Source organism: Haliotis asinina, chromosome 4, assembly GCF_037392515.1.
Source record: "Haliotis asinina isolate JCU_RB_2024 chromosome 4, JCU_Hal_asi_v2, whole genome shotgun sequence".
In the NCBI taxonomy this organism is placed as follows: Eukaryota; Metazoa; Mollusca; class Gastropoda; order Lepetellida; family Haliotidae; genus Haliotis; species Haliotis asinina.
Genome location: NC_090283.1, coordinates 73,273,820 through 73,287,042, shown reverse-complemented (window position 1 = coordinate 73,287,042; position 13,223 = coordinate 73,273,820). Strand labels below are relative to the sequence as shown.

Genomic DNA, 13,223 nt, shown 5'->3' with positions numbered 1-13,223 from the left:
ATGAGAGTTGACATATGGTTTGACACGAGGTCCGACCGCTGCTTTATCCTGCTGAAACATTTCGTGAAATGTTCTAAACTGTTCTGCCCAAAAATGCTAAAACGTTACACTCTATATAATCTCTTATAATCTCTTCAACAATAGCAGTACATGATCGAATGGCACAATCGTGTTCTAAAGTGTCATTTCTCCACCAAGATGAACCTTTCCTTTCACAGTATGCAAAGTTCATGAGTGTTGAACAATGGCCACAATACTGTAAAAGCAATATAACAAACTAATTTTTGTACTAGTTTAGGTCATAACTACAGATATTAGTGTGTAAAAATATTCCATTTTCAACCACTTATTACGACATATTTATTGCATATTGAGGATATGAATCATAGCCTGCATAGTTCCTCTAAGTGCAACAAACACGTACGTCCTAATTCAGTGGTCATATGTCAAAATGTTATCTACTGTAGAATTAAATTCATGTTAAAAAAAAACAAAACACATTCAAATCAGTTTTTCTCACTGACCAAAGACAGGCAGTTCGACCTCGGCTACATCTCTTCAACACGTCACGATCCCAACGACACATGGGCCAGAGAGTCATGTACCTTCTGTGAGTAAATTGTGAAAAGGTTATAAGAAAACGTTGTCTCTTTATAGGATAGTTTACTCCTTGTCCCGGTGCTTTAGAGTGCTTGGTGTTTTGGCACTGTCAAGTTGAGGCCTTCGTGAGTTCAGATGAGCGAGTGATACATCCGCGCTGGTTTGTCGCGCGAAAACATGTCTACTCCATATTCTAAAATGTTCTATCAAAAATGTTGAATCTTGACACTGTTAATCCAACCAACAGTAGTAGTAAATAGCAGCACTTCAGTGGTCTCCAACGAGAAGGAAATCTTTTCCAGCATGCAGTTTGCAAAGTTCATGTGAATTAAGCATGGGCCAGAACACAGTAAAGCAATTCTACATACCAATTTTTCAACTCGTTTCAGGTCGTGACAACTAAAATAAGTTTATTACAACATAAGATTATGAACATAGGGCGACTGAAGTACAGCTCATAATGGACATGCTAATAACCGACTGATCGTTCAATGCTTGTATAGGAGTACACATGACGAACGACCCACTAGTTACTTCGTGACGCATTTTCATAGTCTTCCCTACAGATTCTGAAAAAGGTTTCAACCCTGTGCGACAGACATGTATTTACTAATTCAATGGTCATTTGTCAAAATGTTATCCTATTACATTCGCGTAAAAATACATTCAAATTTACTTTTCTCACTGACCAAAGGGCAACAGTTCGACAACAGATACAACACTTCTCCAACATATTAATAAGAACGCTTCAGAAGAAACTGTGGCATGGAACCACACAAAAGGCCTGACTTCGACCGCCTCGAGCTCAACGCCACGTGGGTCGGAAGGTCACGTATCCTCTGTAAGTAAACTGCAGAATATGTCGTCAGGAAATGTTTAACTTTTTCTTGGGGAGTGGCGTCCAAAAAAAAAGACTTTCTCTTTAGGCATTCCACGTCCCGTGCATGAGTCAAAACGTAGGATTACATTCATGTAAAAAATACTACAAATTGTTCTTCTCATTGACCTAAGACGGACACGGTAACCTCGGCTACATCTCTTCAGCAAGTCACCAGCTCAACGACACATGGATCGGGGAGTCAAGTACCTTTTGTAAGTAAATTGAAAAATATGTCACGAGAAAATATTGAAATATGACACTATTAATCCTACCAGCAGTGGTTGTACATGACAGAACGGCACTTCAGTTGCCAGTATGCAAAGTTCGTGAGAATTGAGCATTGACCACAACAGTGGAAAAAACACAAAATGGTGTTTTCGGACTCATCTTAGATTGTGACCACTAACATGAGTGTGCAAAATATTTCAAATTTAATTAGGTACTACAACAAATCTATTACAACATGAGAACATGACAGTTTAATCCACATCGACCCCCTGAAGTACAGTTCATCCTTACAGTTTGACAAAATGGCTTCATCCCTGTGCAACAAACATTTATCTGCTAATTCAATGGAGGTGTGTCAAAATGTTATCTACCGTTGAATTACATTCATGTAAAAAAGCACATTGAAATCAATTGTTTTCTTTGATCAAAGACCGGCAGTTCGACCTCGGCTACATCTTTTCAAGACGTCACCAGCCCAACGCCAACATCGGAGAGTCATGTACCTTCTGTAAGTGAACTGAAAAACGATGTCACGACAAAATGTTTCCTCTTCCTTGTCGGAAGAGCCATTGTCCCCATCTTTCAGAGCACTTTGTTTTTTGGCATTGTTCCAACCAGGCCTACATATGGCTTGACATGAGGTCTGACCGCTGATTTATCCTGCTGAAACATTTCCGTGAAATGTTCTAAACTGTTCTGCCCAAAATGCTAAAACGTTACACTCTATATAATATGTTATAATCTCTTCAACAATAGCAATACATGATCGAATGGCACAATCGTGTTCTAAAGTGCCACTTCTCCACCAAGATGAACCTTTCATTTCACAGTATGCAAAGTTCATGAGTGTTGAACAATGGCTACAATACTGTAAACGCAATATAACAAACTAATTTTTGTACTAGTTTAGGTCATCACTACTGACACTAGTGTGTAAAATATTCCATTTTCAACCACTTATCACGACATATTTATTGCATATTGAGGATATGAATCATAGCCTGCATCGTTCCTCTAAGTGCAACAAACTACTTTCACAATGGACGCAGTTGCTAATATTGCTATTTTGCATATTGCTAATAACTTACTGTTCATTTCATAATACATTTGATAACTTCATCCGTACAGCCTTGTGGAAATGGCTTCAACAATGTGTAACAAACATGTACGTCCTTATTCAGTGGTCATATGTCAAAATGTTATCTACCATAGATCACACATGGGCCAGAGAGTCATGTACCTTCTGTAAGTAAATTAAAAAACATATGTCATGACAAAATGTTTCCCCTTTCTTGGCCAGTAGCGCCATTGTCCCTGTCCTTCGAAGCACTTTGTGTTTTGGCACAGTCCCCATTCACGCCTGCACGAGTAAACATGACTGAGGACCGACCACTGATTTATCCTTCTTGTATGAATATTTCAGTGAACTGTTCTAATCTGTTCCGTCGAATATGCTAAAACCTTAAACCAATAATCCCACCATCAGATGCAAGTGACCACAGAGTGACATTCCACATGTGTTCTTGTCATTTCTCCAAATACAAGATTTTTCCTCCATGTAGTATACAATGCAAAGGTCAAGATTATTGAGCACTGACCACAGCCCTGTAAAATAAATCACATATCAATACTTAAACTCGTGATACTTGCGATCATGACCATTAACAACAGTGGATAAATTATTCCACCATGGAGAGACACTTCCATTGTGTTTTGAACTATCATCGTTGAACCCGAAAGCTTTTTATCTTCAAACAGTGTGTAAATTAATCCAACTTCAACCGGTTACTATGACTTTTGTTTTCACAACTTGAGAATATTAAAAGCTTTAATACTTGCCCGTTACAGATACTGCAGTGTAATAATATTTCGTCAGTATTACAGTATTCCCATACCGCTAGACATATGACGTCATACTGGTTTACAGCTATGACGTCACTTTGCTAATACCTCTGTCCATGTGGTCTTAGAAATCGCTTGACTCGCGGAAAGCTGATCACACAGGAGGCAATGTCGCAGTTTCTGTTAATTTATGTTGGACAGCAATAAACAGAATACTAAACTAGCTCCCGTGAACTGCGATGTTTATTTAACTCGTGAAAGATCAAAACGCTCGCTTGTTACCAAACCATTTACTCGTTTAATAAAAATTGTATGAGACGGAAGGTCGTTTAGTATCCTCTATTTAACCACCAGCCGTCCTCTGAAGTACAGTACCTCACGTTTATAATGGACACGGCAGCAACAACCTTACATATATGTCAATACTTGGATATACCTTACCAGTGACCTAGATTGCATTTTATGGCGATAAGGTCATCTCCACAACTTGCTGTGTAATAAATGTGTTAGTGTTAATTTGATTAGCTCATTTGTCAAAATAGTATGTACCATTACACCACATTCAGATACAAATGTTTTTCATTGACCAAAGGCCGACAGTTCGACCACAGCGACATCTCTTCAACATCATAAGAAAGACCCTATGAAATCCACAAATGCCCCGAGTTCGACCAAAACCAAGACAGCAAAGCCGCGTAGGCGGAAGGGCCATGTAAATACTGTAAGTAAATTGCGAAATCTTTCTCGCGAAAGCGTTTCCTCTTTCTTGGGCTGTAACGTTCTTATCCCCGTCCCTTAAAGCCAAATAATTTACACACCAATTTTCGAACTTCCGGCGTGATCGTTAACATCGATGTCTTGAATATTTCAACGTGAACCAGCTATAGCAACAAATTTATCCCACAAAATTGTGAAAATGGCTATGACACTGTGCAGTAAATAAGTAACTGTTAATTTAGGTCATTCATCAAAATATCCACCAAACAGTAAGTTTTTCATTTACTTAAGGGCTACAGTTCGACCACGCCCACGACTCTCCGACGTCCTACAAAACCCACAGAACCTCCGAAATCGACCAAAGCCAACAGATCAAAGTCACCTAGGCCCAAGGGTCATACACCTTTTGTAAGTATTGGAAAACGTTCAATATCGCAATACATGTATATTGAAAACCTTCCCCCTTTATGTACTTCTGCTTGCTGTTTTGATATTTTCAGGTTGAGACTAACATAAGTCAAAATGACCCGGATGTTTGTCCATTGATTTGTCCAGCTCAATCAGTTTGAGTCATGTTCTAAGCTGTTCCCACTAAATTACTGAAACATTGCACTAATTATCCCATGTACCGTGACAGTACGCGGTAGTGCTGCACTTAAATTATGTGTTAATGTTTAATTCCTCCAACTAAAAGATTTTCCCTCCACGTATGCACAGTTCATGTGAAATGAGCGTGAGCCACTATCCTGTAAAACGATTTTAACCCACCAGTTTCCGAACTCATTGTAACACAGCTGTGTGGTGAAAAACTGTCAAGCTACCTGAAGAGAGTCACGTATGCTTGGACTGGTTACTGAAACTGACAAGTGTGCGCATGTTTTTGCTGACGATAGACAGTCTTGATGACCATCGGTCTAAAGAAGTAGTTCATGTACTAAACTGTGGGACACTGTGACGGTTACACAGCCTGGAACAGTAGGTGAAGGATCAGGACCAGATACTTCAGTCTGGGGCTATGGACCAAGTGTCGACGACCAGGTGTGACAAACAGCTTAAAGATGTCGGTACGACATCCCACTCCGGTGCCTGACAGAAAACGTGACGACAGGGTCACGAACTGGGTCAGGGGGCTCAAAGTAGGACGCACACTTCTGCCCATAAGAACGAAGGTTTTTCTGAGCAGAGGAGAGACGAGACAGAGTCTACGGCAGGCAGACGACCGAGACACAACCAACAACCTCTCCAGCAGACCGCAGCAGAAAAGGTCCCGAGCGAGACTGAGGGTCAGAGCCAGAGCCAGAGCCAGAACCATCGCCTATTTAAACCTCTACTTTCTCCTTAAAATATAGTTAGCCTGGATTGACGAAGCGTGTTGTGTTACATCATTTCAGATCGTGATAACTAATAACTAACATCAATGTGTAAAATATTAAACTTCAACCAGTTACATCAAATTTATCACAACAGTATTTATTATTTTTAACCCTTATTGACCATCTGAAGTGCAGCAAACTATGTTCAAACAAACAAGCTCATCCTAAAGCTCTTACTAAATTGAGGGATGTATCAATTCCTGGATAGAAGTAAACATAACCAATAACATTTCAGTTTTCATTTCGTGATCCATTTTTATGACTCTCTTACACCTTACGAAAAAAGCCTCGGGGCTAAGTAATAAGTAAGTAACTACAAACTCAATTACGTCATTTACCAGAATAAGTAGAAACCAAGAAATTACATTCACATGTCATCATCGTTTTTCATTGACCAAAGGGCGGCAGTTCGACCACAGCTACAACTGTCCACCATCGTAGGAAACATCATAGAAAACATGGTTTGAAACCGACCAAGGCTACAACTGTCCACCATCGTAGGAAACATCATAGAAAACATGGTTTGAAACCGACCAAGGCTACAACTGTCCACCATCGTAGGAAACATCATAGAAAACATGGTTTGAAACCGACCAAGGCTACAACTGTCCACCATCGTAGGAAACATCATAAGAAACATCATCTGAAACCCACAACACGCCCGAAAGCGAGCAAACCCAAGAGGCCAAAGCCACATAGACCGAAGGGCCATTTACCTTATGTAAGTACTGTAAGATATTTGATTGCCATATAATATAAGATATTAAAATTGCGATATTTATGTATTGAAAACGTTTGCTATTTCCTGTGCATTCCTTACCCCTCAGAGGGCTTGGTGTTTTGATATTGCCATTGCCAGGGCAATTTGTGTAATATAATGATTTGTTCGGTCTCATGCCCACGGAAGTTGTTTACGCCTGAACATCGGAAGCATCCGTGGGCATGACTTATGACGCCCTTTTGCAGTGACGATCTTGCTTCCATTACTTAGGGGCGCCTGGGTCTAAAATGATGAAACTTTACACTGATAATACACAGCCAGTGTCGGTCAATGGTGTCCGATATAACTGGTTTATTTTACTTTTTATTATTTATATGTTTATTTATTTTGTTTGTGCACCAACACAAATTTCAGTCTGTCAAACTTGTTTTTTTAAACTTGTGGTTTAAGTTATTACTTCGTGTCTCGGGAAATACGGGGTTTTATCAGTGCCTAATAAGGCTGAATGCCCTGAGCTGGAGGAAGACATTTGGCTGGATAAATCCGTGATCACATTGTGACTAGGGAAATACGGGGTTTTATCAGTCCCAAATAAGGTTGTATTCCCCGAACGGGAGATCGTGTCTCGGGAAACACTACCTTAGAACTTTACGAGGGACTGATGAAACCCCGTATTTCCCGAGACACGATGTGATCACGCATTCATCGAGCCGAATGTTTTTACTAAATCAAAAGAAAACAATACGCATCGAATCGATTTCTTGTGGTAAAACGTTTCTTTGCTGCCATGTTGACACCAGCTGATCGACTGACCTCAATGCAGCGCACGTTATGCTAAAGGTTTCTCACATAGCGTGGTCACAGAGGCGTGACAGGATGATAGCGACTTTTGCACTCCCTGCTCGCTGATCATGACGGGTGTCCTCAGTATTTTATCAGAGTCACGTAAACCAATTAAATTCTTACATGAGGCGGGTTAATGTTCGATAAGCGTGCGTTGTCGACATTTTGGTGACGGAGGCGTTATGGTATGGGGAGTCATGGGTTCACCCACATTTTTGTGCGTTTCAGGATAGCTGCCAGCACGGTGGAAGATACTCGTATGCCAAGAGAAAGTGTGAGTGTTACCCGGGTTACGCTGGGAAACATTGTACACGACGAATTAGAAGTAAGTGGGTTATATCATTACGGCTTTTGGCGTAAAGCGAGGACGGCGTGTGTGTGTGTGTGTGAGTGTGAGTGTGTGTGTGTGTGTGTGTGTGTGTGTGTGTGTGTGTGTGTGTGTGTGTGTGTGTGTGTGTGTGTGTGTGTGTGTATTGATAATCAGAACATGACCTTGGAAAAAAGGGGGGTTGCATATATGCAAATTGGGGCCATTTATCAGGTCGTGGCTGATGATTATCTAATACTTGTCAAACAGTACTCCACAGCCTCCAGGTTGTTATGTTTGAGAGTCCGACTTCACTATTGCCAGAGCAGTTCATCGGTATGGGGCATCGCCTTTTAAGACGAATAGGGAGCTGGCAGCACGGTCATCCTCCTCGATATCTCCAGGGTATACGTTCCGAAAAGTCTCCACTATACCCTGGAGGCATCTACGGGTCGGCCCGATAATTTTATTACCTCCCTTGACTGGCTTTTTATCCAATCGGGTGTCTACGCTGGGAAGTTGAGCGAACCAATCACAACTCACTCTCGCTTTTTAAATCATCTAACCGATTAAACTTGGCAAACAAACCATGCAGAGGTTCTCTGAAAGAAGTGGATGGGGTTCTTGCATATGTATTTAAAAAGTTTCGGACCTATAAATTTGTCTGTATGATTTCCCCAAATTGTGAGTCGCACGGCGAGCAAACCTTCTCAGTTGCGACTGCTGCCTTTGTTGACACTGGCAAGCTCGGTTATAACGGCGGCCTAGCTAATTGGCTACTGCGAGAATGCGGAGCCAGCAAAGGGAGGTAATAACATTATCGGGCCGAACCGTAGATGCCTCCAGGGTATAGTGGAGACTTTTCAGAACGTATACCCTGGAGATATCGAGGATGCACGGTCATTTGGGTTTTCCCGGTTACAGATGATCCTTTACTTCATGTTCCCACGTGTTTTCTCATAAGTGACTTAATGACTAATGTTCAAGTTAGAGCCGGCATGACATCCCTGCTTCATGCATAGAAATAACTAGAGCTGTGACAATATATCGTAGTATCGATAACTGTGATACTTTATCGAACGGTGAATATATCGATACTTTGTTCACATTGAGATACGTATCGTTGACCTAAAACCGTCACTAGATATTGACGGTTATGTCAATATTTACACTGGTACTTGATATAAAAATATACGTTTCTAAAGACAATAACGTGATGTGTATCGAATCGCATCGTATCGTCCCAAGATCTTGCGATTTTGCATTTTTTTGCAAGTGCTAGTCCTTTAAATGAGATCAGAAAACTGATTATCAAATGTATTCCCAATAAGCGCGTCACCTCAGTAGTACGTTGACATGCGACCTTTTGAGGTGTTTTGGGAAGCAGTACGAGTGTATGTTGGTATGCGAGGGTGTGGTTGCCTGTTTGGACAGAAGTGTTTAAATTTCACCATAGATTCAGATGGTTTTGTTAACCGATGCTCATGATATCACGTTTGCACCACATAACATCACCGGAAATAAAATACCGAAATATCGATCCATGAAGACCCAGGTTAGACTTGTGTTCAGCGACCCATGCTTGTAAGAAGTGAATAACAAGATCGGATGGTCAGACTCGCCGTACATCGTAACAAAGTTTGATGCTTATGCTGTTGATCACAAGGATGTCTGGTCGAGACTGATTATCTTCAGGCAGCATTCTGTTAGGTGGAATATTGCTGAGTGCAGAGTTAAAAAAACAACAACCAAAGTAACAGTATTTGCTTGCAGTGTCATCGCACTCAAAGAACGATTTGAATTACCATTCCTTTCAGTTGAATATGTTTCTAAATCATGGTAATTATCCAATTCAATGTTCAGAAATCGCATTTAACCGTTAATAGAATGATACTCACCCTTACCTTCTATTATAGCCCTTCGCTCTGTAAGCTTCATTTCATTGTAAATTCAGGCTGCAGAGAGGCATACCTCCTTGGGGTACGTGGAATGGGCTTCTATAAAATTAAACCTTTGGGCTCTCCTATAACGTACACGGTGTATTGCAACTGTGAGTGGGTCGGCACCATCTACGCCTTCAAGAGAGTAATTCCCCCTCCTCCACAATGTTACCCTATAAGTTACCACCGAACGTGGGAGGAATACAAAAGAGGATTCGGCAACATGGACTGCGGCGAGTACTTCCTCGGGCTGGAGACCATCTACCAACTGACAATGTTTGAAAAATTCCAGTGGAACATATACAACTTAGTGGACGGTGAGCCATTCAAAGTAGCAAGTATTTACCTAGAGAACACAGTCCTTGAATCAGAGTCGACTCAATATAGGCTTAACTATGATCGTTATTTCACCTTACCCAAAGAACATGGAGACGACTACTTTAAAACCCGAGAGAGGCCAAGGCGCTTCTGTACCTACGACCGAGATTGTTGGGGATGCGCCCGCCAAGAAAGAGGGGGATGGTGGTTCACTAAAAATTGTGACGGAGGGGCTCTGACTGCAGAACCGAACATGATGTACTGGCCCGTCCACAGTGTGTTCAAAGTCATCAATCAGACATTTCTGCAGCTGGATCACATGTCATACTTCTAAGAATATGTTTACTTTCATACAGAGAAGTTAGAAATTTGCAATTACTCTACATCTAGTACCTAAAATTTAGGGCTATTAAATTACCGAGGTGATGTTAACTGTTGCACCGGAAATTGTGTATTGACCCGTAAAGGATGGTTTCATCAGCCTCACATTTCTGGAACTATACCCATATCGCATAATAATAGGAACAGTCCAGTTCTTACGGCGCTGATATAAAGGCGATGAGGTCTGGACCTCACATAAAAGGTTTCTCCTGAAGGTGTAATTAGGTAGATAGCTGCTCATGCTGTTGGTCATTCGATCCAGATCCATTCTGATCCAGACTCGATTATTTACAGACTGCCGCCATATAACTGAAATATAGCTGAGAGCGGCGTGAATCTAAACTCATTCACCCAATCCCCTGGTTCACATGATATCGTTGTTAACGTAACCCCCTTCCATGTTGAAATGGTGTTTTCAACGATTTTTGGTGATACTAGTCTTTTCCAGTTTCGTAGAAGTCCTTTCACTTGTCTAAAACAATTTCGAAAACATTAGAGTGGAAACGGTTTCTGACCACACGTTTCTTCTTGTTTGATGGACTTACACAGATTAGGAAAAAGATGAGGGAGTTAAAGAAGTTCAAAACATGCCCCTCGAAGTATGAGCATACATTCCTCACCAGGTCGTGTCAGGCACAAAATTGCTTCTTTACTCAGAATCTCGTCGTAAGAGACGTCTAACGTATTGGATGGTCAAGCTTGCTGCCTTGGTTGACGCATGTCAGTTTTGTCACAGTTACGCAGATCGATGCCGATGCTGTTAATCACTGGACTGTTTGGTCCAAACTCGATTACTTAGAGACAGCCGTCACACAGCTAGCATAGTGCGGCGCTATATAACAAATAATTGATTATCATACCCTCAAAGAAGAAAAGTGTTAGGAAATATTAATTGTAAGTCTTTCGCCATATCCTAGTCACCCGTTCAAGCAGCATATATCAACAATTGTGTTCGCGACACTGCTTTTCATGTGTGAAGGTCATCACAATATTACCCCTCGTATTTCATGTCAAAATCCCATACTGGCAACCGACCAGTACTACATGTACTAATTCTTTGATATTCAGAAATAAAGTATTGCGGGAAATAGTTTGACTGGCTATCTGTGATACCTAAAAGGGTCCAAAGTACCCGGTCGATAGAGATTCGGTACAATTCGCTCCGAATTTGACCTCTATTTGTCCCAACATTTATTACATAAAATATGGTGCTGAAATATTACCTATGTGGTAAATATTACCAATTTTCACTCACTTAAAATATGACTGAGTGAAAAGGGATTTTTCACATCAGGAGTATTTCAGTCATATCGTGACAAAGACAGAGAGTGAGTTTAATATAAGTCACATTGGCAGTATATCACCCAACACCAGGACTAGTGACTTGACCAAGTTGTACAATTGATCAATTTGCACAATTCTACATGAAGTTAGTGAGTCAAACTTGCACAAGGCATCGGCAATAATGAAACCATATCCCGATGTGAAAAATCCAGTTTTAATTAAATTCTAAATTCATGTCAACAAAGGACAATATAAAGGACAGATATCACAGACGATGCAGGTATATGTGCGCTGAGTGCGGCGTATATATATATATATATATACGCACACACACACACATATATATATATATAATATTTAATGAGTAGCTCATACTTGTCGTACGAGGCGACTGACTAACGGGATCGGGTGGTCATGCTCGCTGACTTGGTTGCCACATGTCATCGGGTCCCATTTGCGCAGATCGATGCTCATGCTGTTGATTGCTGGTCTGGTACAGACCCGGTAATTACAGACCGCCGCCATATAGCTGGGATGTTGCTGAGTGCGGCCTAAAACGTAACTCACTCATTCATTTAGAGACCTGTGAAGGTCGGGGTATAACTGGCCTTCAGCAGCTCATGCTTGCCACAAAAGGTGACGCTGCTTGTCGTGGGAAGCGGGATTGGGTGGTCAGGCTCGCTGACTTGGTTGCCACATGACATCAGTTCTAAACTGCGCAGATCGATGCTCATGTTGTTGGTAACTGGATGTCTGGTCCAGACACGATCATTTACAGACCGCCGCCATACATTTGGAATAGTGCTGAGTGCGGCGTAAAACTATACCCACTCACACATTTATATGGACTTGCAAGCCACGTTACCATACTTCACATCTCTGAGAGGCAAGTCTCTCTCAAGTCGTCTTTCATAACAGTTGAGATGGCATCACAGTAAGCCTAGACATAATTTAGACCTTTACAATTTATGAAACAATTCAATTCCCTTTTCACAAATCAGGAATTAAATGAACACTTGCACTGATAAAAAGATCCTCTTGAGATGAGGAATGATAATAGATACCCGTTGTGAGCAGTGTTGGCAACACCTAATTTGCCAGAGCTGGCCATTGGGACCGTATGCAGGCTATAACATTTATAGGCCCTGAATGAAATATGCAGGCCCGGTTTGTTCAGGTCAAACCCGTAAAAATAGACGACGCTGTACACAATTTCACATTGTTTCTACAAAGCCCATTAGCGTAGCATGTTGCGCAAAGTTTTTATTTGTTAAAAACTAGTACTGGTGTTGACATTCCTATGAGCAAAACGATCCAGTACCAGGATGTGAAATTATTATCGTAACACGATGGATCATGTATGGTTCCCGAACGTTAATAAGAACACAAACTATGGGAAAGATTCCAGTTAGAAAAAAAATACTGAAGGCAACAAGGATTTGTAAATATTGTAAACTGCCGGCCCTATATAATACTAACCGACGCTGTGCTTCCAGACCGGCGATTATTTCGAACACAGCTTGTGAGAGAGAAATCTTCAGTCAAGCAAACGTGATTCACTGCGGTTCTCTCCTCACATGGGACACAAAGACTTATGGGTAAAACACCTATTGCCAATTCGACATCTTCGCATTACAACTGTGTCGTTTGATACCCAGTCTGTTCATATCCATCTACATCTGATATGGTCCCACGATTGTGTTCTGAGTTTGTCAAACTCATCTGCTTCCAGCTTGGCTGACGCATTGCATGTTTGGTTCATTTTTGTCACTATCGATATATGATGATT

At 41.1% G+C, this 13,223-nt stretch overlaps 1 protein-coding gene across 1 annotated transcript; it reads left to right on the top strand.

The window, feature by feature from the left end:
* The first annotated feature begins 5,325 nt into the window (after nt 1-5,325).
* Nucleotides 5,326-10,103, top strand: LOC137281148 (microfibril-associated glycoprotein 4-like). Its single transcript, XM_067812275.1, has 3 exons — nt 5,326-5,550; nt 7,433-7,478; nt 9,466-10,103. Exons 1-3 carry the CDS (start codon nt 5,326-5,328, stop codon nt 10,101-10,103), a joined length of 909 nt encoding a protein of 302 aa, XP_067668376.1.
* The last annotated feature ends 3,120 nt before the right edge of the window (nt 10,104-13,223 follow it).

Bases quoted from the DNA above. Each gene is read 5' to 3' on its own strand.
- LOC137281148 (XM_067812275.1), top strand. From the start codon at position 5,326: ATGTCGGTACGACATCCCACTCCGGTGCCTGACAGAAAACGTGACGAC. The intron at 5,551-7,432 runs GTCAGAGCCAGA...TGTGCGTTTCAG, and splicing joins GGTCCCGAGCGAGACTGAGG to GATAGCTGCCAGCACGGTGG. The intron at 7,479-9,465 runs GTGAGTGTTACC...TTGTAAATTCAG, and splicing joins CTCGTATGCCAAGAGAAAGT to GCTGCAGAGAGGCATACCTC.